The 26,733-nt window shown below is 35.3% G+C and overlaps 2 protein-coding genes across 3 annotated transcripts; one reads left to right on the top strand and one right to left on the bottom strand.

The window, feature by feature from the left end:
• Window positions 1–3,315: 3,315 nt before the first annotated feature.
• Window positions 3,316–19,386, bottom strand: LOC137953670 (peroxisomal ATPase PEX1). Of its 2 annotated transcripts, XR_011112406.1 has the most exons (18): window positions 18,974–19,386; window positions 18,612–18,785; window positions 17,937–18,036; window positions 16,615–17,058; window positions 13,224–13,943; window positions 13,006–13,097; window positions 12,553–12,626; window positions 11,536–11,758; window positions 11,295–11,388; window positions 10,996–11,150; window positions 10,241–10,468; window positions 8,140–8,340; window positions 7,176–7,301; window positions 7,004–7,065; window positions 6,726–6,843; window positions 4,152–4,436; window positions 3,798–3,888; window positions 3,316–3,609 (listed from the first exon to the last, which is right to left on the bottom strand). XR_011112406.1 is itself a non-coding variant. In XM_068801132.1 (17 exons), exons 1-17 carry the CDS (start codon window positions 19,166–19,168, stop codon window positions 3,850–3,852), a joined length of 3,330 nt encoding a protein of 1,109 aa, XP_068657233.1. In that variant the 5' UTR covers window positions 19,169–19,386; the 3' UTR covers window positions 3,316–3,849. The 2 variants fall into 2 exon arrangements, 1 of the variants encoding a protein (XP_068657233.1); XM_068801132.1 differs by having other exon boundaries at window positions 3,316–3,888.
• Window positions 19,387–20,835: 1,449 nt separating this feature from the next.
• Window positions 20,836–23,154, top strand: LOC137953388 (small ribosomal subunit protein eS4x). The gene is made up of 5 exons (XM_068800763.1): window positions 20,836–20,933; window positions 21,810–21,887; window positions 21,974–22,154; window positions 22,284–22,381; window positions 22,502–23,154. Exons 1-5 carry the CDS (start codon window positions 20,931–20,933, stop codon window positions 22,931–22,933), a joined length of 792 nt encoding a protein of 263 aa, XP_068656864.1. The 5' UTR covers window positions 20,836–20,930; the 3' UTR covers window positions 22,934–23,154.
• The last annotated feature ends 3,579 nt before the right edge of the window (window positions 23,155–26,733 follow it).

Raw genomic sequence — 26,733 nt, 5'->3', positions numbered from 1 at the left:
CGAAAATCGGAATTTGAAATGGATTTTAAACCAAGTGGGAGTTTGTTGGAATTATGGTTTCAAATATATTATTTATGAAATAAAATTACCATAATTTTATAGGCGTGGAACCCACTTCTAGATGTTTTGTCATTGGATATTCAATACAGGAAATAATGGCTAGCACATCCCCCTATAGAGGTAGATTATATTGACGTAGTGGACACATCCCTTGGAAATAAGGAGATGTATCTCTCTTGAGGGGATGTATCTCTCCTAAGAAGATGTATCCTTATGAATAGTCATTAATGCCACACCCTTTGGAAATCTATAAATTCCTCCATGGTCTTACAAGTGAGGCAAATGCTATTTGCATTATCACTTATAAATGAATTATCAAAGGTTATCCTGTGCACTTCAAGTTTTATTTATATTCTTCAAGATGAAAGGTATGCTCTCTTTATTCTTATTATTTCAACTATATGATATATACATATGACTCTCATGATAAGGAGAATTATGGAGGATTTAATATATATTTCTATGATGTTTATTTTATTATTATTAGATATCAAGTCTAACAGAGAGGAGCTCCAGATGGTTATCCTGTTGTTTGTCTGCACAAAACCTGTGTAGAGCCGGGTGTAGACTCGTAGCAACCCGTCGTGTTAAAGAAAAACAAAATCAAGAGGGGAGAGGGGTGGGAGGTGCAGATCAAAGTGAATGTAAGGCGATTTACTTTCATATAGTTACTCTTATAAGAAAATAAAAATTATACAACCATTGGTTACACTAAGTCTCTACGTTATAAAATAATATTTAATGCAATAACGTGAATTTAATTTTTATAAATAATTAAGAACCAAATTAATTAAAATATTAAATTATTAAAATAAAATATTACATTTATCGTATTTATATTTATATTAATTTACAACAAATAAATTGTTATTATATAACATAATCTAAATTTAATATAAATTTGAATTAAATTCGTAATTACTTTATTTAATTAATATACCTATAAATGATGAATAATCACCTAGTAGATAAATTTATTTTAAGTAATTAACTAAAAATAATAAATTATTATAATTATAATTTTTTTATTATTATCAACATATTTTAAGTTACAAAATATTATAATTTATTTAACTTAATATTTTATGTTAATTAATTAATAATTAAAAAAAACAGAAGCCTATCGCTACTATGTCAAGAGGTTTTCTCCTCTGTAAGACTAAAGAATAAGAGATAGAAAGTGGATTCTCTTTGTGAAAAGTGGAATTAAATTTCATCCATTTATTAAGAAATTAGATGATCTACTTTCCGGAGGTAAAATGAATCCCACTCCAACTTTCCACATGTCTTAATGTGATTTTATCACTTAAATGAGTCGAATTATATTCCACCCATCCTATTGTCACCCTAAGGCTCCAAGCTAACCTGACTAGAAAAACAAAAAGCTTCGAATTTTGTTTCCTTATTGATCTTTTTCTAGATAATAATAATTATATTATTATAATATAAATAGAATATGTACTTTACAAAATAGGTTTTATTAATATAAGATTACTTTATAATAAATAAAAATCTTACCCTTATTTTTATGAAAAACTTATATTTGTTTTATATCATATGACACTTTATTTTATATACTTTAAATATTTTTAATTTGAATCACAAATTTACTATCTTAATTTTTTAATTTTGATTGTTTCATGCATAAGTTGAATAACTATATGTTTACTATTATTTTTTGCATAAATTATTTATTTTAATAAATGATGAATATTTATTATGATTTTATATTAGTTGTCATATTATATGAGGTCTATTAATTCTTATATGTACTAACATGATGAGTTCTTATGTAATATTTTAATATATTAAATTATATTCTATTTTCTTAATGTTTAAGTATTCTTGAAAAAGTATAATTAAACATAATAGAGTAATAGAATTAAGTTGGAATTCCCAAACCCAAGGCCCCATTAGTCCCCCTGGTTGAAAATTTATATCCCAAGAAAATAAACTAAAAATATTTTTCCTAAGATAGTACATTTAAAAAAAAAAACTTTCAGATAAAATCCTATTAGTGCCTTACAAGGAAATAAGATGGAAAATTTTTAAAATTTCTAAGGAAAAATAAATGGACCTATTAGTACATTTTTTAGGAAAATAGATAGAAATTAATTATCATGTTCATATATTATTATACTTATCTAATAATTTTTTAATAATATAAAATATCAAATACAAAATTACCATGAAAAATCGCCTCGTGCTAAAAGTATTACAACATCAATTATCAAATACTTATTCAAAAAAAATTCATACAGTTTTCGGTGCATCTTGAAGGAAAATCTTACTTGAAAAATTATATTATTTTCATAATAAGAATTTTCAGCTCCAGGAAACAAGAAACACTAGGGCCCTGTTAATGCCTTTCCAGGAAATGGTGGAAAGACATTTCTAGTAGAAATACATTTCCAGATACCATTAATGCCTTTTGTTTCCTGAAAACATTTTTCTAGCTAGAAAGTTTTCCCACAAAAATTATATAACTTTCCTAATAAGATTTTCTAACCAAGATGGGCCAAAAATTTGTATGAAAAAATATTAAATAAGTATTTGATAATTGATGTTGTAATACTTTCAACACAAGACAATTTTTCATGGTAATTTTGTATTGGATATTTTATTTTACTGAAAATTTATCGGATAAGTATGGTAATGTATGAAATTGATTATTAATTTTTATTTATTTTCTCCTTAAAAAATCTAAAATTTTCCATCTAATTTCATAGTAAGACACTAATAAGATTTCATCTAAAGGTTTCTTGAAAATATGTATCTCAGGAAAAACATTTCTAATTTTTCTTAGTATATAAATTTCCAACCAAAGGCACTAACAGGGCCTAATCATCCCTAAAAATGCATTTCTACTAAAAATGTCTTTCCAACATTTCCTAGAAAAGGCACCGGCAATGCCAAAGAAATGCCAAAGAGTTCTTTGTGTATAGTTGAGTCTAATCAAGATTTTTATGTAACTTATATTGCCTATGTCCAAATTCAAGTGGATTTAATGACATACAAACCTAATTTTTCTACCATTTTCTTGGCACTAATAACTACTATTTAATGAAACTCACCAAACCAAACTACTTGGAGTTTCAACCTGTCCACTGCCTAGTGCACTGAATTATAAATTAGTCATTTACTTGAAGGTTTTTTTATCCTAATTAAGATGTTATATGATTTAGGGAAAAAAGGGGTTCTCTCCATTTTTTGTAACCTTTGGTTTGATCAAGGATCTACTCCTTTCCTTAAAAATTAATCAAAATAGCAATCTTTCCTTTTTGTTTTTCTAATGTCTCTCATTGATCTTCCTCCAATGCTCCATTTCACTTTCTAGGCCTTCAGTACACACTCTAACACGAATGGCTTGAAAGGAAAAAGAGAAAAGAATATCACATTGTTAAAGGATTTTCAGCTCAAATATAATGAAAATAGAATCACATTATACAAGTACCTTCACTGATCCTCTTCAAAAGAAGCCCATACTTCGCGATGCTTCACTGTGGAAGTGCTTCTGGCTACTGGCGATGCAGTTCCTGTCAAAGCCATCTGGGCTTCAACAAACATTTTCATAGACTGAGAACCACCCTGTACTCACCAAAAAATGGCTCCAGACTGTCGGACAGCAGCCATCTCTTAGCCAGTTACCGGTTGAATGAGCCCATGAAAAATCACTCCAAATAGAAAGTATAGAAGCAAAGGATAGACTATAGCTCGCACCACTCCAGTGTTTTTACCTTTTCAAAGAATATAAAGGAGCTGTTGCTGTGGATCTTGAAAAGCATGGCCTTAGGCTAGGGTTGCACGTTTGCCCTTCACATCCCTTGACTGAAATTATAAAGCATGATATGATAAACACGGATAATAAATCATAGATTTCTAAATAATATTGAGGATCAAAAACCATGTCTAACATGGTGATAAATAAAATACTGAAAAGGTTAATGACTACAAAGATGATGGATAAAAAATTTAAGACTTTGCAGAGTGACTTTATATGCAAGAACTAGCAACCATATATCGGCCATGCCGGCATGTACTTTTCTTGATGCTGTGCTATTGACAAAAAATGGGTAAGAGAAAAGATATACCTGTGCAGCTACAGACTTCTTTAAATCCAGGAGTTGATTATAAATACGATAAAGCCGCTTTTTTTCAGCTTCAGAAACAGATGGTCTTGCTCTTGAAGCAACTGATCTCAGAAGTGCATCATTGATAACTGGCATTTTTCTTGGCTCGTCACCATCCTCACTTTCCAAAATCTCATGAACAGACGCAAGCTGAGCATCTGAGAGAAGAGCTTGAAGGTCAGCACCGCTAAATCCATCAGTCATGGAGGCAATAGCTTCCAGTTTGACATCACTGGCCAAGTGGAGCTGAGCACATGGAAAAGCAGGATACAAATTAGGAACATCATTATTGCAGCAATAAGTGCTAAGGTCATTATGAAGCATCTACAAATACCAGCCCAGAGAGGGTTGATACAACAATAATAGCAAGACAAAACAGTCTTTACCTTCTCTTGATGACGTCACACATATACAATCAACCACTGCATCTATCAATCAATCGACTGATGTATCTATCAGTCCATCTACCTAATCTATCGTATTGTATGTTTCTAGCACTGCCAAAGTAGCTATTTGACGTTTTGTAGAAGAGATTTGACCAAACAATGAGGACAAGGAAAAGAAGACCAGTTTAGTAAGACTGTAGTAATAGAAAGACTTGAAAATGCAAGTTCTTTTGGAGAGAGACAGGCCAATACAACTAGACTCAACATGTTTCAGGCCTTCATGTTTATTGCCTCTCATATGCGTTGATGTTGTTTGATTCAATCAATTATTAAGAAAAGGAAAAAACAGTATAACCAAATGGAAGATGAATACACTTGACACTGATGAGGTGGAATGAAGTGTACTTTAAAAAGGAAAATAAAAATAGGTCGAACAAAATTGCTTTCAAAATGCATGTCCTCTTGGAGAGACTGATTGGTATTGTAGCAAAGTAGAAGTATGACATAAAGGAAGAAGGACGAGAGAAGAAAAGAGAAATCAAGAGAGGAACTGCCACAGAGACTGCAGTCATTATAGGAGTCAAAATCGACCCTGTAGTCTCATTTATTAAGTCAAGTGGAATTACAGAAAATAACTAGAATGCCCCCTCATACCTTCCACAACTTATACAGCTCATAATAGACAAGGAAATTAAACAAAATTAGAGACTCTACCCTTCTAAGACATAACTCAAACTAAGAGGACCTAATGACATAATTATATGCATAGGACATGTCTACAATACCCTTAATTTCTAACAGGTATAAACTAGAGTCAATGTTTCAGCATTTTACGTTCACTACTTCTCATATATGTTGATGTTCTGATTGAATCCTCTTGGAGCAGATTTTTTATAAAAAATTATCAACAACAAGAAAAAGTAGTAGGACAACAATGAAGCAGAATAAGGTTGACATGAAAGAATTAGAAGAAAAATTGCTCGGACAAGCAAAAAAATTACTGAAACATGAAAAAAGTAACTAAATGCAGCAGAAATTGGCATAAGGTATTTTCTGTCACCCCAATATACAGTTATTACTAGATGCAGACCTAACAGTACAAAAGATTAAGACCAACTATCACAATGCATACGGTAAGATGAAAGATAGCAAGATAGAAAGAATTATAATATTGTATGTATCACCAAACTCAAATTTAACAGCTTTCAGTTATTTCTTCCTATTCCAATAACTCATTAGCCACTCCTCTCTGCTAATCCTTGATGTCTATTTTTATTATTTTCTTTAAGTGAAAAAAACAGAACAATAAAGGCAACATTGTAACCATAGTAGAGATGGCAATTCTAAAAATATTATCATCTTCATAAACAAGGAAAAATTGGCTTTGGGTTACCCTTCGGATTTATTGAAGTTCATAATCTGTGTGAACTCAACTAATACATACTTCCATAAAATGAATTTATTTTCTCATAAGGCACTGCAGATCTGTAATAAAATTGCTGTAATTTGAAAAAACAAAATCTATTTCTTATATGGTAATCGGATCTGTGATAATATTGTATCACATTTTGGTTTTGAATGAGCAAAGATATGCATTTAACAACATTATATTTCATCAATAAAATAACGGTTGAACTGGGTTCAACTGGATCCAGTCCCTTGTTTGGTTCAAAACTTATTAAGACCCAGAAATGGATTAAAACCCAGTTGACCAGAGTGTGTCTGCCTGTTTGAGCTGTTGACCCAGCCCATTCAGTCAGGTCAATTTGTTGCATCAGGGAATTTTCTCCCAAGCGACACCAAAAGCGGGCACTCCTCTCTCTTTCTGCACCAGTCGAGGAGGAGCTCCCCCACTGGTAGCAACAGAGAGGGAGGGGAGGGGTGGAGTCCTTCTCCTTCATTCAAAAAGAGAGTGGGGAAGGGGGCAGGCCTCCCTATCTCTCCTTCCTGAGATGAGGAAAGAAGCCCCTTCCCTGATCTGAATTATTTTTAATTTTTGAGGAATACGAGGATGTTATATGATGCCATCTTGTGTCAAACCTGATTTACCCAAGTTCAATCAAACCTGGTCTCCTCGCCAGGTCAATGACTGGGGTAAACCTTGGATTATAGAATAAATAAATGAAAATACAATCTAAATGGATTTTACCTTTCCAGCGAGAACAGTAAGAATGTCAACTCGTTCATGCCATGATGGAAAGTCACAAAACAGAAGCCGATCAAGCCTTCCTGGTCGCAGAAGAGCAGTATCAAGCAGATCTGGTCGACTGTTATTTTGCATATATTTAAAGGTCAATACAAATCCAGAATCAAAGAAGCAAGTAAATAGAATAGCATCCCAACCAGATCCAATGCTATGATAAATTACTGATGGAATATTCTACAACAATCCTAATTTAGCAAAGCAGCAATCAAAGTGGGGCTAACCTAGTGGCAGCAAAAACAAATACCCCAGTGAGGGCCTCAACGCCATCTAGTTCTGTCAAAAACTGGAGAAAAATGAAGGCAGAGGTCATTTTGTTGGAGATAAAATTACAAAAACATGGTACTTGCACGAGGAGAACTAAGAGGTTGTTCACTTGGTCATCAACCAAAATACCTGATTAACAACACGATCAGTTACTCCAGTATTATCATGACCTCTTTTCGGTGCAATTGAGTCAAACTCGTCAAAAAAAAGTAAGCAAGGAGCAGCAGCGGTTGCTTTTCGGAAGATATCTCGAACCTGCATTTGAAGAAACATAACAAAGCATGATCAAAATATACATTTTTTCCTTGTATATCTCAAAAGAATGAAATGTGGGAGTCCTAAAGCTTCTAGAGTATGATTTCTAGGAACAAGAACTTCAAGTTGATTAAAAAGGAAAAAAGCAGTGTCATACAAAAGGTTAGTTCTATATATTGAAATCCTAAAGCCTATAGACTATGGATTTCTAGGAGCTAGACTATCTTCAACTTGGATAAAAAGGAAGAAAAACAGTGATAGAGAAAAGGTTAGTCCTATCACTCCAGATTCTTCACTCTATGGAACCTCCTTCAGTGGATGACTGTGTTTGGGTGGAGTGCAAGTGCATGGTGAAAAATCCCCCAAGTATATCAGACGTATTTCCTGTGGAGCCAGTCTACCATTGGTCCAACACCATAGTTGACTATGAAGCACTTGGTACTTTTCTAGAACTTCCATCTCATAATCAGGACTACCGAATGGAATTCATATCAAGGCAGTATCCGATCCAGTTGTAACCCCGCCAAAAAGAACAACTATGTAACAGAAATGACTCACATGCCACCAAAATGTCAGCCATCCAAATCATCTTCAATTTTTTATTTACCCCATGATTTTTTTTAAGAGGCCAATTTTAAATTTTCAGTTTCTTTTAATAACACAAAACTAGTGTATTTGCAGTTAAATTCTCATTGAAATTACAATATTTTGAATTAGGAGACTTCAAAATTGGTCCTTTATGGCATATGAATACCAGTGCCTGATTATGAGAATCATTTGCTATTGGATGAGAAACAAGAACATTACTACAATAGAGAAAACCAAGAAGAATTCTTACAGCTTGCTCAGAAGCACCTATATATTTGTTGAGCAGCTCCGGCCCTTTCACTGATATAAACCTCAGAGAACAAGCAGCAGCAGCAGCTCCAACAATGTGTGTTTTCCCACAACCAGGTGGCCCATACAATAGAACATTTGACCTCAGCCGTAGAGGAGCATTAGCAAACACATTTGGAAATTTTGAAGGTAATTCAACCATCTGCTTCAGAAGTTTAGAAATTCATCATTGACAAGTATGACACGATTTATAGAAAAAAAAGAAAGAAATAAGAATAAAGAGGAGACTTTCTGCCTCATAGAATGACTTTATTACTCTAAGCCGAAAGATTGACCATAGGTACAAGATGGTATGGCGGTCAGGCCAGTAAGTAGAATTTAAAATTAATTTAGATATCTCAAGCACAACTCTGAACATTTTGAAATTTGATGTTGGAACATAAAAGGGTAAAGTATTGATGCAAGCGCTGTTCTTCATTAGCATCAGTTTTGAGCCAAAAGATATTCAAATAGACACAATTCGACGAATTTCTTCATACAGGAATATGCACTTATATCTGCAATCTGTGTATACAGAAATGCATAATATACCCATCCTGACAAGTTATATAGCAAAAGAAGTTGAACCTGATAGATTTTGCGCAACCAGAACACATCATGCAAATTACCGTTTTCAATCAAGTGCACCCATCTTCTGCAGCAGGTATTGACAGGAATGACAAATGCTTCTTTTACAGTAACTTTTTAGTAGCTAACCATTTGTAGAAACACCGATTATTATTTAAAAGACTAATTATTGTCCTACCAAAAGCAAACAGAAGGATGATTAGTTATTGAATTTGTAGCATCTAAATTTTTCTTTTTTCTGCAGTTTTGGAAATGGAAAAAAAGATGCAAAGAACTTGATTGCTAATATTCTTATTTTAAATGTTACAAGACTTTCAGTATATAGTGCTTCTCATAAAAAAAATGATACAGTAATTTAAGCTGCAGACATGATTTTCTAAAATAAATATGAATTACAACTACCAACATTCACCTCCAGATTCTGATTCTCGAAACCACCCAAAATCTAAAAGAAAGACTATATACTTTTTTAGCAAAGCAGTATTTACTGCTGTGACCATACTTAGCATTTCTCTCAGTGATGAGTTCATAGAATATTTAGGACTCAATAACAGAAAAGACAAAACAAAGAAAACAGGCCCCAAATAATTAGTGAAGGACATCACCATAGTGTTATCTACAGATGTCTAGGGACAACAGACATTTTTTAAGTTATTAAATGTACCTTTCAGGAAAGTAATGTTCTAACTTAAATATAAACAGTGTATGTTAAATTATATTTGAATAGAAAGAGACACTTACACATACACTATGAACAAAAACAAAATGCTAATAGCAAATGGGAGAGTAGAACATGTACCAGGAAATCATTATTATGCAGGATAATTGGTTCCTCAAACATTATGACTTACCGATGATTATTATACATCAAATTATTTTTTTAAGAGGCCAACTGTATCATGAGCTCTCACAGTTAGCATCTCACACAAAGCACTTACTGCCACCATTGACTGGACCAAAAGTCTCACCGTTTTAGCAGTTTGCTGAATGGTTTTAGAATGCACAACTAGCAAACCAAAGCATTTTCCATCAAACCCAATGTGGGAACAGAAATAGAGTAATGGAAAGTTCTACAGGTTTTATAGAAAAAATATACATTTTAATATTCTTTTCCTTTAAATTCACTAGTATGTACTGATTCTATTTATCAGATTTGCTTCTGGTGCTGACTTTTAAAGGGATTTTTTTTTTTTTTTTGAAATCCAGAGATCGATTAAACATGTACAAGTCAAACAAAATTGAGGCATTACTGAAGGAACGTTTTCCATGAGATGCTCAAGTTAATTCAAAAAATATGATTTTTAAGTTAAGTTCAAAAATGAGATGCCCAAATTAAGTTAAAAAAAATGTGCTGTCCAAGTTGACAAACACACTAAAGTGAATTTTTTTAAAAAAGTAAGCACACCAAGAATCGCTAATGTTGACTAAAACAGATCACTTGTAAACACACAATGCAAAAGGCAGCCAAGATATACCTCTTGAATTGCATTCCTAATGTCTATAAGACCGCCAACGTCCTCCCATCCAATGCGGCCACCTTCTGGTGCAGATTTTGTAATACCACGCATAGCAACAGGGACAAAACCATGCATGGCAAATAAAAAATCTTCCCTTGATAAAGCAGGCCTTTTCTTCTCTTTACACACGGATGGAGGCAGAAAACGGCCTATAGCAGCATGAATAGCCCTGTCAACCAAGATTTCCTACAAATGTGGAGAGCATATATGAATAGAAACATCCTCAAAACTTAAATCAGACTACTTCATTGGACTTAAAGGTTCACAAATAAAAGAGAATTAGTTGAATTTTTATTGATCAAATAATAAAAGTTAATAATATAGATGACTCAATTGCCCATCCATGTGAACAACAAATTCTGTTGCCAGCCTCGTGTAAATTTGCCATGATGTGTCAGAGATGAATTCATCTCATAGGGTCTCTAATTTTATGCATGACAATCCACTCCAATAAGATCTATTAAAAAATCAGAATGCACATTTTCAGCCACTTTTACTCCACTGATAAGATTGACAGCAAGCATAAACCCCTAGTCGATCATAACATCATAAATCCAAACTATTTTATCTGAGCATGGTGGACCATTGAATAACTAAATGACTAGACTAATTTGTCAAGAAAAAGATCAATCATCAAAAGTTCGAGGCAAAACCTAATTACTCATGTTACACCTGTAAGGATGAAATTCGGGAAAAGGGACAAGCACACTTACCAAATCATATGCATCATACCCATCACATTTTGATGCAATCTCAGATAAGATGTCATCTGGACATTTTAAGGATCGCTTATGAATTTCATGTTTTAATATTGCTGCTCGTTCTGAAACAGCAGGGGCAGGTAGCTCTACATGGAAATCAAACCTCCCTGCAAAGAACCATGTTGTGACAAGTGAGCCATTCAGCCATTGGGAACTAATATGATAAATTGCAAAAAGGACCACTTAATGGCCTGTCCTTCATATGAAATAATTGGTAGTCAAACAGTGTACTGTTGGAAAAGATGAAGAACCTGAATTGCTTAAAGATTGAGGGACATTTGAAAGAGATTGCACAGAAGCAACAAAGGCAATCGGACCTACACCACAAGAAGATTGCCACTTGTCCTAAACAATAAATAAAGAATAAAGAAGCTCTAATAAATAATGAAAGAATTTGAAACTGGTCACATCAAATAAAAACTTTTGGATATGTTTGCAATAAAATTTTTGAAGGTGATTATGGAGAAAAACAAAAGCAATGGATATACATACCCCATATTCATCCATAATGCTTGTTAGAAACTCGGTAAGCATAGAGGCAGAATTTGATGGCTGAGGCCCCTCAGATTCAGAAGAAGATGAAACTATACAATCAAGATCATCAAAGATGACAAGAGAAGGTGAATGATCAAGTGCCTCAGATATGTAGCCAGCAAGCGCTTGACGGATTGTCTGAGTCTTCTCTATAGAAAGCTTTGGGCAACTTACAAAAATTCTGCAATATAAGTCATAGTAAGATATAGAAGCATAATAACTGGAGTTTATTCTCATATCCAACTCATATTGCTTTAATAACTGTTTAAACTCCACCAGCCACCAACATATGGAAGTCCTCTGGTCCAGGTAAAATTATGTATGGTGGCTTGTCAATGATTTGATGAAAATCATAGAACCTCCAATGGAACTTGGTACCAGAGAACAAAACAGGAAAGGATTAACCCATAAACTGCATAACAACATACTGCCAATTAAAGATAAGTAAGTCAGAACCTATCAAATACATCTAGTTCGTCTTTCTTTTCTGCTTTATTACATGGTTATCCCTCTTCATTTTCTATGATGTTTCACTACTCACATCATCTTAATTGACAAACCAGTTCAATCAGTTAAAAAAGCAAACCAATCAGATAGGATGCTGGATCAACAGATATATTTCAAGAAGTTTCAAAAAATCTTATCCATAATCCAGAGCTGAAAATCAGAAATAACCTGAGTAGCTGACATCAATGATTAACCAATCAAACCTGCCAGGTTTTCAAAGTTCACTAAAGGAACTTGAAAAATCAGCAGAAGTCATGTTGGAAATTATTTTCTCATGGTTATGCATTTGAAATCACTTGAAGAAGCAATTACAAACCGAAAGGCAAGATATCAACTATAGATTGTGCACAGTTTGATCCAGAACTTCCACAAATTGCCCCATTTTAACCTGTTGTCAGAATGTTGAATCCCTAATTCAAAAAAATAAAAAAATAAAGAATTTTCATTTCTAACTGGTAAGGGTAATACATGTGGGCTAAGACTTCTTCATGCTCTTCAAAATATTTACCGACTGCAGTGACTAAGCATGTCTTTCCAGAACCCTGAAAAAAAAAAAAAAAACAATCCACTGAAGATATTAAACACCTCAGAGTTTGATGAAGTGATAAATTGTTGAAGTAAACGCTCATAACATTAAGGACCTTTTTTTTTCCAAACAATATGAAATGAGAATTCATTAAGAAAGAAACAAAACACAAGGTACGACAGAGAAAAAATAACATCAAAAAGAAAAATTTACAAGATTTAGGAACTAGGGAAAGGAAATTCCACAACAAGATGTTGCAACTCAATAATTAGCTAACACATCAGCAAACTTATTGGCACTTCTGGGGAGAGAAATTGAGGTTTAGTTTACATCAATGCTTCTAAAGAAAACATAACTTTTGGAAGTTCATAAAATAAAAATGAAAGAAGGCCTACAGGAGGTCCATAAATGAGGACATGCCCAGGTAGAGGGAGATCAAAAGAGCTACGCAACTTGCCGCAAATGGGAGATAACAACACCTTCAACCCTTCACAAAAATAATGAGCATAAGACAGATTGTAATTTCATAAATATGGGACTGCGAATATTTAGTCAAACCAAACAATTAACCCAGAAAAAATTGTACCATGTTTGACAGAAAGAAAAGACTTACGATTAATGACATCTAAACTAGCTGCCTCCATCCAACTCAAAGAAGAGAGTGACAAACTGAAGCTTCTAAAAGTATGTCTCTCTTTAACAGAAGTGAGGAAAATGGGTTCACCTAAATCGAGTTTTCCAAGCGTCAAACTAAAGTTTTCCAGATCACAAGAACTCCCATTTTCATCCTTCATAGAAATCTCAAAGCTTTCATGGGTCCCTAAAGAGGACTTCTCAGAATAAGCATTCAGTATATATAGGACATCAACAGGTGAATTTGTGGATCTATTTCCATTGATTTCAAACTTAGGTCCCGTCACTTCAAAGTGAAGCAAGGATTGCTTCCCTAAAGCCACTGATCTGAAATCAATTCTTCCAGTTTGAGAAGCAATTGCTTTGAGTTGTCCTAAAAACCAAGCATTAATCAGACTCTTATTCCCCTTTTTGTTGTGATGCTCAGAATCAACATCTTCTTCATTCTCAGATTTGGCAATTTTATAGAGTGCATGAAACACCTGTTCATGCACCGTCCAATCTGACTTATTTGTAGTAAGAATCAAATTATTGTTGATAGGAATATTTTTCCTGTTAATAGTTCTGTCAGTCTCAAAGGTATCCACTCCACTCTTCTCTACAGGCTTTTCTTTCCCTACCAACTTAAACTGACAAGGAGAAAGTGAAAAAGAGGGAATATCCGCCCGGGTAACAGCTTTATATTTCTTCACATAAACCCCTGCACAGAGAAATGGCCATACAATATTAAAAAACATTATGTGAAGAGCAGTGAGCAGGTGAGAAAGAGATAAAGTTTCTTTTTTATTTAACTAACATAAAGATTTTGGAGACCATAGGAGAAACAATAGCTTCAACCTTAGTGCAGAAACTCTTTTTGTTTTCTAAAAAATACCTGAATTCATAAAAAAATTCGAACCACAACCAACAATCAGTCAAAGAATTCTAGTCTTTCATGGGATGAAAAATATGTGTTACTCAATGTGCTCATTGAAATAATTACTGACTTTAGAATATAAGACAGATTCATTCAGGCAAGGCCCAAAAGCACAAATTGAACTTGTTTTACAACATCTAAATTACAAGGACTTAAGACAATAGTAGTAGTAAAAATACAGCCTTAGATGTCGTAAAAAGGATAATAATAAGGATAATTTTCAAATACAGCCTTAGATGTCGTAATTCCGTATATGGCCAAATTCAAATACAGTTGGAGGGTAATTTAGTCATTATATTTTTAAATATTTATTTTAAAAAATTAAAATTGAATGGCCTGCTCTCCCCAATCGGAATAGGTGGGTCATTTCCTTCCCTTAGAACCATACTTGAGAATTTCCTACCTCATACGGCCCCGCAGTCAATTCTTTTGGTGACCCATCTTAAGCTACCATATCCATAATTGAATGAGATTTATCGTAAATTTATCTTGGGTTAACCAGAAAAGGTTAATTACATGAGTTTCAAACTCTTATTTTGATCAATAATTCATTTTATCTTTTCTCCCACCTTCAAAAGAACAAAGCATAGGTACCATACCCCCTCTGTCATTAGAATTTTCTGAAAGGTAACTACCTCGGTTTCATATAGGAATTGATATAGAATCTTTGAAAAAGAGTTTCCTCCATAAGAAAGAAAGGACTTGGTTGTAAAGAGGAGGAGACCCACCTCTCTCACCGACAAGATGAGAGGGGAGGGGAACCCTTCCTATTGCTTTTTTTAGTAACATTTGCAATTGTAGAACCAATTTGAGGAATCGGTTAAATTTGAAACCATCTTCCCTTGTTGTTGGACTTATCTATCTTGTTTGTAATTTTCTCTAGATTAAAATCTCACACGCTAACTGGAAAGAGATGCAAATAGAATGCAAGACAGATCAATTCAGTAGTGACCATAGCCTTCCCAACATAACTGCAGGTGCAGGTCATTAGTGTCGACAGCTTCTTCAACCCAATGTTTTGTATACTACATTTTCTAAACATGGAATTTCCCATCCCCTCTTAGTCTTTCTATTTATGGTTTCCCAATCACAATATCTTTGAGTCAGTTCGCTTCTTCTGGCGACTAGCTAGTAGACTTTGACTTTTATCAACTATTAATAATTCAGATTTTGGGGACCCATTAGCAATTTAATGTTAAGAAAACAACAAAATGTGAAACTGGCATTAAGCCCTTGACTCACAGCCTTCGTTAATTTTGGTCCAAGAAAAAAGGGGAAGAATGGGGAGGAGGAGGCTGCCCTACTCCTCTCCCATTTTTGGTGGACGAAGCCCCCTCTGAAGGGGGAGGAAACACCCCTGCCTCCTCTCTTGCTCGGCATGAAGGGCAAGAAGACAGCCCCTCCCCTCTTAGTGAGGAGAAGAGAGTTTTTTTAAAATAGTAAAAATAAATGTAAATTTAGAAAATGGGCAACTAAGTTTTTTTTTTGTTAAGATCTAGTACGGTGTTACCTTAATTGTCAATTAGATTTAAGTTACAAGGCCAAATCCGGAATTATGACATAACAATAATAGTAATAATCATACAAAACAAAACACAACCAAAGGTGTTTCAATGCAAAAAGTGAATCAGCAATAAAAGTCGCGGACCGGGTGTTGGGCCAAATCTCTGGTTGGCTTCTAACTAAGAAACCCTTTTCCTCCTTCGTGGGTACCTGTATCCATGATAACTGGAGCAACTTGGCAAAGATGCACATTGCGACCAAGGTCCAAGTCATGCGGGAATGGACTCCTCTTGAACCCGATTACCTAAAGTTGAACTTTGATGACACTTCTCTCGGTAATCCCGGGATTGCTGGTTTTGGGGGAGTTATTTTGGATCCATCCAACAATCAGTGTTTCTCGTATGCCGGCCCATTAGTCATTTTTTATTCAACGTCGGTTGAGCTCCATGGCCTCCTCAACAGGCTTCGCGTTTTCAGAAACAATTGCAGTGGTCTCCTTCACATTGAAGGGGACTCGAAGGTGGTCATTGGTTGGTGTGAGTGTGCCTCCTCTCCCCCATGGCCCCATTGGGACATCTTTCGGGAGATTCTAGAAATTGCCTCACTATTCTATTGTATTTGGTCTCACATCCCGAGATCTGCAAATTCGGCAGCAGATGTGCTTGCCAAGCAGGGAGTGACCCTACAAACTCTTGTTATTAGGGATTTGCTCTCTCTTCCATTGTAAATTTTCTCTTGATAATATAAATACATCTTTTTCAAATAATAATAATAATAATAATAATAATCATAAAAACAAGGACAAAAACAGTAACAAGAAAAGTGATTAATCAGAAGAAAATGAAAATTGGCTTATACAATAAACAATCAAAACAACAAATGCAATTATACCAGTTTATCTAGGCGAAATCTAATAAACTAACAGAATTTCAAACCCAATGTATATACTTACACGAATGTTGGGTCACTGATAAATAAAGACAAACTGAATTAGGAAGCATGATGTGTCCTTTTGCCACTGATTCGGACAGTAGAAGATGAACAAATAGATGTCTTTTAGTATCTCTAATTTCTTTGGCAGATAAACTATTTTTTTCCCCATTTTTACTCGGATTCCTCTCTGAAACAGTTGATCTTGGAAATATAACAACTGATTGAAGGTTATCAAACACCAAATCTTTAGCAGTTTCAGGGTGAATAAACACAGCAGAAGTGAGCACTACTCCAATCTCAAAACCCTTGACCTCAAATTTTTGAACCTGTTTAATCTGTGGAGCTTGCACGCGCAGAAGTGTTTTTGCTGTTAATTGCTCTTCTTTTTGAGTTTCAGATGAGTCTACAACTTTTTTGCGTCGCTTCGGGGCAACTGCTACTTCAGTTCCCGGCACAAGTCGAACTGCATACAATACCAAAAAAAAAGTGAGACAAACTTTTGATACACATACACACATAATATTCTAATATTTAACAGGGAATTTCCCAAATTGTAGCCTTTCCTAACAATCGGGATTATTGCATAAAGATTTGAAAAATTCGTCTTTTTAAGCATCATTGAGAATCCTAACATTTTGTGAATTGTGTTTAACTAGATTACTGGTAGAAGAAAATTTGGCAGTCTGCCAATTTTCCAACAAAATAAAGTGCATGTTTCCACAACTATCATCTTAGAGCTAATAACAAAAATTTCTATCTTTTCTCTCTACAGATAAATGTGATGAGAATTCTCAAAACAATCCTTGAAAACCAATACTAGGAGCATAATAAGATTGATGGGATGTAACCATTTTTTTTCTACAGCATGGGGTCTCATTATAGTGAAACAGAGGTTGGTAGGATGGGAATTTACTTGGCCCTGCTTGGTGATAGTGGAAGGTGACAGCATGATATAAATTTTATAAGTTACGACTGGCCAAAACTAGCCTTGAGGATTTATGCAGTTCTTGACAAAATTCACGATCTGTAAAGTCAAGTTCTGTATCTTCTGAATTCACATCTCTGGAAGTGAGATTTAAAAATATAATACCCTAGCTATTGAAGGTGTTTATTGCATTATTTTTGCCTCCTCTTCCTCTTATTTAAAAAAAAAAAAAAACTATGAAAGACATCAGAGTTTTGGGTATTCATACTTTGATATTTAGCAAAACTTCTAACTGCAGTCACTCTATATGCGTGAGTGAGCATGTGGGGAGAGAGAGAGAGTGTGTGTGTTTATGACCTAATACCTACATAGATCATCATCACCCCAAACAGAGACAGGAGACAAATTCATCTTACCAACAGATCCGATGGGAGAAGCTGACACTACAAGAAACTCAACAATAGTGTGGCCATGAAGCCACAAAGGGAATCTCATCCCTTCATGGACAATGCCAACCTACAATTTTTAGAAAATTACATTAGTACAAAACATATACAGACTTGCAACAACATATTCATGATTAAAATTACAAAATAGCCTACACTTGACAAAGGCATGAAGTGTGAAAGAAATGTGGAAGCAGATATGCAAGAACAAAGACTACATCCATATTAGAATTAAACAGTTTCAATTAGAGATATGTTACTAGCTTGGTTAGGTAACTAACTAAACTGTCTCAAATTTATTGTAAGCCATTTTGCCCAAGCCCTTCAGCCTTATGTTTGAAAACAGAGATCAATCCTCATGTCAGTAAAAGGTGGTCACATGTTCTTCTTTTCCTACGATAAAAGTAACTTTTCATAGGGCACTCTTGCAACTTTTGCACCTAATACTTAAGTACTCTTTATTCCGTACACCATATTTTTTAGTTTATTATCGCCTCACATACATTTCAAAAGATCATTAACTCAAATAACAACTTTAACAGAACAACAGAGTAGTTCCTATCTATGATAAGGGATTGCTCATTAGACCCCGTTGTACAAATTAAGGCCTCCCTACACCTGGTGAGTGTGAAATTTAATCATTACCTGTTTCAATATGACCGTCTCAGCAAGCTCCGAGTTGAGCTCCAACACTTCCCAGTCGTCCTCGGTAGTGGGCTCTATTGTAACAAACGTAGCTTCGGGCAAATTAGCAACTACTTTCACTTGAACTACACTACTATCCTGTAACGAAATACATTCCGCAAGCTGTTGCGCAACCTGTCTCACCGGAAAAAAAAAAATTCAAAAAAAAAAAAAAATAATAATAATAATAACGATAGAGAAAACGTACAGGAGCAAGTTTGCTTCCGATGCCAATAAAGAATACCAGATCATCAAACAAAAAAGTCAATGCCAAAAAATCCATAACCGATTCAGGAATACAAAAAACGGTACCAGAAAACTACCTCTATTGCCGAAGATATCGATGCGGAGCCCGACCACGCCACGTGCCAGCAATCACCACTTCGAGACCGGAGCTCGAGAGCAAGGATGGCGGGCAGAAAACCCCCATTAGTCAACTGCAGAGCATGAATTAAAGAAAGTGGGAGAGACACAAAACAGCTCTCAATTCCTCCGACTGCTTTCACTTGGAACTCCATACGAAACAACTCAATAGACTCGACGAGGCTATGCTGGCCTAGGTTTGGGAATTCACTGGCGCAGAGGTACTCACTCGACCTTGTCGAATTTCCGCGTACGTTCCCAATTCGGAAAGGGCGTTGCACAAAGCGGATAAGATGACTGAAGCTTTCGCTCCTCGAGGTGAGGACTCACTGAGGTGATCGCTTGCGATGATGATGACGCCAGAACGGTTAGGTGTGTTTGGCGCTGCGAGAGCTTCGCGCGCAGCGAAATTTCAGTGAGGGTAGAATTATAATTCCCATTATTCTATTCCTCGCCGAATTTTCAAGTTCTGTTGGATTTAGTGACATGTAAATAAAATTTCAATATTATTTAAGCTCTAAGATATAAAGGAGAGTTTCTATATTTCCTCAGTTATTCAATCTATTCAATATCAATAAAAATAGAGTCTACTGACTATAATCTAATTTTTAAGGTGCAGAATATAATATAAAATAATTTTTATTTTAAATTATTATAAATTCCATTAATGCAATTATTAATCTCTAAATAGCATATTATACATGGCACTATTATGAGTAATTATTTTTGTTACCTTAGATTTATTATTTATTAATTTTATTAATTTTATAAGCTCCTAGGGTTTAAGTGTCAAACATTTGTACACCCTACCTATATAAACATCAAAGTTAGGGTTTTGTTCTATTGAAAGAGTTCACTCATGACTACATCATATTGGATTTAGTTTATTTCTTGATTTGATTTATATGATTATATAAGAATTGGAGGAGCACACCAACTTGCATTTTATTGAATATTGTTTAATATTTTTCCGAAACAAATTGGAATGGATTGAATCAAATATTCTAGTGTGCTACTCTTTGTGTTTTCTTCCCTAATTGAAAAACCAAGATGTTATTTACATCCACCTTATATTTTAAATAAAATCATTACGGAATGCATGAGACACTTATGACATTGAGTAGATACTTAAAATTGGTATACTTATTTATCAAAATTGAGTTCGGATTTCTTAGACTGCTTGGTCCAAAAAAAAGCCTTGGACCAACCAGAAGCTTGAATGATTATCCAATATTTTAATCCATCCAAACGAAACTAGAAAAAAAGGCTTATGCTTATATATATAATCAGATAATTTTACCCGTTTATTATTTGATCAGTTTATTATACGGTAAATAATATCTATTCTATATCTGTTTACCCATTTATCAATTATATAAGGATATTATTATAACTTTCTTTTATTGTATTTTTTTATATGATTTTTTTAATATTTTCAAATATTATAAACATGTTGTTATATATATATATTTTTAGAAATATATTTATTTTTACTATTATTTACTATTTTATCGTCTATTTTACTCTATTACCACTTATACCCCTTATTCGGACCAGTAGGCTTAGATTTTGAACCCTTCACGAAATGTTCGGGAGAGTTTAAATTGGGTCTGTGAGATAGGTTCAGGTTATTAAAAATTCGCTCAGAACCCGATCTGTGTTTGAGAGACCCCATCTGGTAGGGATTGGGACTGGGGTTATCCGGTTTGGGTCAAATTGGGTTTAGGTCAATTTTGCATTTTGAATCGAACCGATCTCATGTAGGGTTTCGGCTTTCGGGCTTCACCTGAACGTTCGTTCCGCCCAGCAATATAAAGTCCGAAGTTAGGGCTTTTGTGTTTCTGAGAGAGCGGGAGGGAGTGAGTCGTCGGCCTCAGGTGCGAGGGAAGGCGGAAGGTTCCGAGTTGAAAACCGAAAATGGTGAGTAGATTTCCAGCTACTTCTGTTAGCACTAGTTTGTGGTGCTTAGTTTCTTGATTCCTGACTTAGATTAGTTTCTGCAACGTGCGGTTTTTCTGTGCTTTAGTGTCTGGGAGTGTATCGTTTTGCCATGTCTCTAAGAATTTGATATCTCCAGTTCGGCGGTTTTTTAAAGAACCTATATCATTACCTTTTCGATAATAAGAGATAACTTGGATTTTGCATATGGGGCTTTGTTTAAAATGAAGATCGTTTATGACCTTTGACGCTTCGATTTGTGCGTATTGTATGTTTTTCTATGTCCCTGTAAGGTGTAGCGTTTATGCATTTTTATTGCGCGAAGCGTGAGCGATTGTCTGTCATATATATATGAACATGAACTTTCCTGAATTTGTTCCGCATAAGTTTCTGCATGTTGTTACTGTCGGTTGAACTTTCCCTTGGAGCATATAGTATTTGATTAGTGTTGATTGCTTTATTTCGTTTGGCCTGTTCATTTCGTTTTGTGCCGAGGAAGAGGTATTAGTTTTTTTTTCGTTTATATGCAAAAAGTGCTAATTGACTTCTGTAGTATTGATGGGATTTAGATAACTTTCTGAAAATTAGATCCACGAGTAGTTGATATATCTTGGATTGGGTGTTCTTGAACCTTGTCAGTTAGACCTATTAGACCTGAAATTTGAAACTTGGCTATGTTTGCTAGATGCCAATACTAAAAACGAGTGAGTATGATTTCAGTTCATGTTGCTTTGTAATTCTGAATTGTTTACCGAGTAAAATTTATCTAGTTAACATTGGGTATACATGAACATAACCTACCCTGTATGGTTGTGCTATTACTGATGTTTCCTTTCTGTTTGTTCATTTGCATGTCAGGCTAGAGGATTAAAGAAGCATTTGAAGCGGCTGAATGCCCCCAAGCATTGGATGCTTGACAAGCTTGGTGGTGCATTTGTAAGTAACGGATTTACTTTATTGGGTTTATTTTCCTGCAACATTGGTAGTTTCTTGTAGTAATGTCATTTATTTTGTTTGGCTAGGCTCCTAAGCCATCTTCTGGTCCACACAAATCAAGAGAGTGCCTGCCCCTGATACTTATTCTTAGGAATAAGTTGAAATATGCTCTCACCTACCGTGAAGTCATAGCCATTATGATGCAACGGCATATTTTGGTGGATGCAAAGGTTAGGACAGACAAGACTTACCCTGCAGGCTTTATGGGTATGTTCTTTGCTCTTATAAATTTCATTGTTTCCTCTTTAAGTCAGCTGAAGTTCAACCATTTTATCATTATTGTGAAATTTGTCACTTCTGTGATACTAATTGGCATCACTCTTCATTTCTGTTCAGATGTGGTGTCAATCCCAAAAACCAATGAGAACTTTCGCCTCCTGTATGATACCAAGGGCCGATTCCGTTTGCATACTATCAAAGATGAGGAGGCTAAGGTATTTAACTTTTGGAACTTGCTATTACATATAATGCATAAACATCTAAGTTGTCTAACCAATTTATTTGTGTTAATTTTTTGGGGTTTTTTCATATGTAACAATGTCTTTTAACTGCAGTTCAAGCTCTGCAAGGTTAGATCTGTCCAATTTGGGCAGAAGGGTATTCCCTACTTGAACACATATGATGGACGCACCATCCGTTACCCAGATCCCCTTATCCGAGCCAATGACACTATCAAGCTTGACCTTGAAGCAAACAAAATCGTTGATTTTATCAAGTTTGATGTTGGTAATGTGGTCATGGTGACCGGTGGCAGAAACAGAGGAAGGGTTGGTATCTTAAAGAGTAGAGAAAAGCATAAGGGCAGCTTTGAGACCATTCACGTTGAGGATGCCACTGGCCATGCATTTGCTACCCGATTGGGCAACGTGTACACCATTGGAAAGGGGACAAAGCCATGGGTTTCACTTCCCAAGGGTAAAGGTATCAAGTTATCTATTATTGAAGAGGCAAGGAAACGCCTTGCTGCACAAGCTGCCACCGCCTAAGAACTACCAAGAGTAATTTTAGAGCTGGAGCAGTAGATTTTCCGGTGGTTACGTTTTCATTTTTGTTTTCTAGTTCTTTATGTATAACTTGCTCAACTATTCACTTAGTGCTCTTTTTACCCGTGGAGAAGCTTTATTAGGATTAGTTTTGCACTTGTTATAAAGATTACTGCCTGAAGTTATACACCTTTAGCTGAAATATACTTGTTTTGTTTGTGAAACTAATCTTGAACTTGGGCAGCAGGCTCCTAAGATAGTTTGCATAGTTCCACTTTCTTAGCGCTGCATTTTTTTATGGCATACATCGTTTAGAAAGTGATGATTTCGATTCAAGCAGTGCCATCAATGGTCCTGACTAGAATAAATTGTATTCTCACAAGCAGAACTAGTTGTGTTCTCAATTACAATGCAGATATGTGCTGGTGAGTTTCATCTTGAACATCTTAGCGCGAGACCATTTACTTCTGTTCTCTACAGCCTTCTAGCTCTTTTAATGTGTTGCCAACTGAAAGCTTAAAATTTAGTGCATTGGAGCACTTTAAAGACACTATTTATTCAGAGAAGATCAGAGACTACTGGAGAACGTTGGTGGAGCATTGGCTTCACTATCATCAGCTTGTTAACGAATCTAAATTACAGTATGAAATGAATCCTTGTTTCAGGTTGTTCATTTGGATCTACAACCCGTTGTTTGTGTTAATGATTCCTAGAACGAAGTGGAGGATTACGCTCTAATCTCAAAGTTTTGGTCCTTTGTTTATCCATCAAATGTCATGCTGACTGCTTGTGGTATCGTAAGGCGTCAGAAAATTGGGTGAGAAGAAGCTGATAGCATCAATATGAAACAGTTTTCGAAACTGTCATACCTCAAGCAAGCGAAGATGAATCCGTCCAGTTCGTTTGAGGGATATGGGATGAGTTTCATCCTCAACTGCCGCACTGCTTCTCCCACAGATTTTGAAAATCTCATTTTCGTACTCTAACAGTAAGATTCTTATTGCTTTCCTAGAATCCCATCCGCTCTGTTTGTTTTGTTCTCACTTGATCTGTGTGGCAAAAATCAACCTTCTAATTGATCAAAAGGCGATAGAAATGAAATCCCACTTTAGGTTACCAGGTTGAAAATGCCAAAATGCACCCCCCCCCCCCCCCCCCCCCCTGCTGCAGATTTTCCAGTCTACGTTTTCCTTTTCTGCTTGTCTTTTCATGACCAGGCGTGCCTCTTCCGTGCAGAAACAGAAAAAACGCATGAAGCTGATAAAAAATGGAGATAATTTAACTACTCTCCTCGATATTCGCTGTCGCCCCCACCCATGAAGCTTCTGTATCCGTCTTGGAGAACCCAGAAAAAGAAAGCTAAAGAGCTTCCCATTGTCTTTCCCTTGCTTCTTCATTTCACACCAGAGATCACTTCCTGAACTGGTAAAGAACTAAAGCTCATCGGGGTTTCTTCTTTTCTTTGATAGTAAAAAATAAATAAAAAATCTGCAAATCAAATTGTAGACTGTAAATGTTTCTCGTTCTGTCACTGTTTTGATTTCCAAAACATTAGGTATATTCAGCATTATCATCAAATTTTGGTTAAAAGCAAACATTGGAAAACCCAAAATGCTTTCGATGCTAAATGCAAATCAAAAGTGCCATCCTTTGTTTTCTTTCAAGAAAAGCTATAGAAATTCCAGGACTACAAATATGAGATAGTGTTCCTGGCGATTAGCTGCCATCATTTCAGCCAATATTCTTAATGATGATCAGACCATGTTACAAAAACGTCATCACGGACTCGATATCATGTTCTCTTTGTCGTGAAAAAGCATCAGACATGAGGAGGAACAACACCATCTAAGGTGAAAAGCTGCGTCAATTATGTCCAGCTTGACCATGTTGACTTGTTCCAGATGGAATACGAAAAATTCGACCCTTAATGCTATTTATACTAATCTAAACGCGCTCAATAGTCATACCCCAACAATACCAAAATTAAACACGTTTACAAAGAGACAAACACACAAAAAACAAGTTTGGTATAAGTAATCCAATGTTTACTAATATGAACTTCCCAACTCCTTTGAGTTGGTGTGCATGGTTGTTATCTCCTCTTGCTTAGTAGACTTTGGGGCATGAACTCCTACTTGTGGTCAAGCTTCTATCCTACCACTACTACTGCACATGTAGGGGTTTGGCTCCCTTCTGCCGAATTCCATGTGCCTAACATGCCGTGGCCCCGAATGAAACTTATGTCTTGTGAAGTAATCATAGTGAATTGACTTTCTTGTATTTTCGTGGCATGTTACATGCGTTAGCTCTTGGGATTCCTTGACTAAACCCTAAGAAAAGAGTTTTAGAGAGAGAGAGAGAGAGATTCATAGTCCACAACTTTAGAGAATTTGGTGAAGGGTTTTTCTCTTTATAACAAAGAGACCATGACCACAACAACCAACCTTGTCCATGGTTTTGTTGTTGGCCATGCGCTAGTGTTTTGTAGTGAAAAGCACAGGGCAAGATGGGTCCACATCACATGAAAAATAAAATCTCATTTAGATCAAATGGCAAGGTGCCTTTAAGTGCTTGATGGATCTCCTTTATTGTGGTCTCTCCAACCAATCTCTCTGCTTTGAAAAGAGATTCTTTGAGGCAAAACCAAGCAATAGACAAAAAACAGGAGGCAAAACCAAGCAATAGACAAAAAAGAAAAAGGAGAAAAAAGAACTGAAAGACCATTCAGGGATATTCAAGTTCTACAGCTTCACTTGTTGAACCTGCTTTAACACTAAAGAATGAAGATTTCAAATAGGAAAACTAAGCAATACAAATGTCTTCAAGTCAAAACACATCATGCCATCATCAATGTAACCACCTTTCTTTGCAACCTCCAAAGAGAGAGAAACAAAACTTGATTAACCACACTATCATTAAGGTCCACACAGCCCACAAGTCATATTCTAATTGTCCCTCACTAGTCATATGGTACCTTCTTTCCCTTTCTCTCTCTTCCTCACACTCCACTGTCTTCATGGGTAGCACTATAAACAAGATTAATTTTAATACAGATGTGTTTTTTGTGTATTTGGATTGATATTCATTAAGATTATCGTTTACGTAACCCACGTGAGGTAGAGGAATAAGAGAAAGAATATCTAACGCACACGTGCGGTCATTCGGTGCCTCCAAACTTGTCGAATCCATCGATCAAAACCATCCAAGAAGCTTGCTTATATAGTTATTATGTATGATGGTTTGAAGATAATGTTAACAATCCTTTTTCACTAAAGCAATTACGCAATTGACAAAGAGATAGATTATAATATGCTAAGATCTAATTGCTTGTGTAAGGGAATCTCATGGATGTAAACCTGAAAACAGTTCTTGATTGGGTTGATAGGAAGAAGAGCTTTTTTATTTCCACATAATAGACAATAAACCTATTATAATTTGCTTAAGCATCAAGGTAACCAACCAGCTCTCCATGATATCACTTGGCTCTACAAAATGATTTCCTCCCATGAGATCACCAGACATGAAATCTTCACTCCTTGGGCAACCATGTCCATTAATCAAACACCATTGCTCCTTGCATCCAACCTTGTCTTTTCATTTTCATTGTTCCTTCATGGGTGAGAGGCCTCTCAATTGTCAATGTCACCACCCCATGAAGACTTTTTTGCTTGCACTACCTCAACCTTCACATTTGGAGAATGAGATCCAATGTGCTCAAGGCAAAACTCAAAAAATAGAAAACTACCTAGGTACTCACCTACTCACTTTGGAATCCCATGTTGCTCTAATAATTTTAGGGGATA

This window comes from Aristolochia californica, unplaced genomic scaffold (assembly GCF_029961685.1).
Source record: "Aristolochia californica isolate CCGP_79_NKW_82.1479 unplaced genomic scaffold, dmAriCali1.0.hap1 SCAF_16, whole genome shotgun sequence".
Taxonomy (NCBI): Eukaryota; Viridiplantae; Streptophyta; class Magnoliopsida; order Piperales; family Aristolochiaceae; genus Aristolochia; species Aristolochia californica.
Note: the sequence above shows the minus strand (reverse complement) of the source record. Positions and strands in the feature narration are given on the sequence as shown.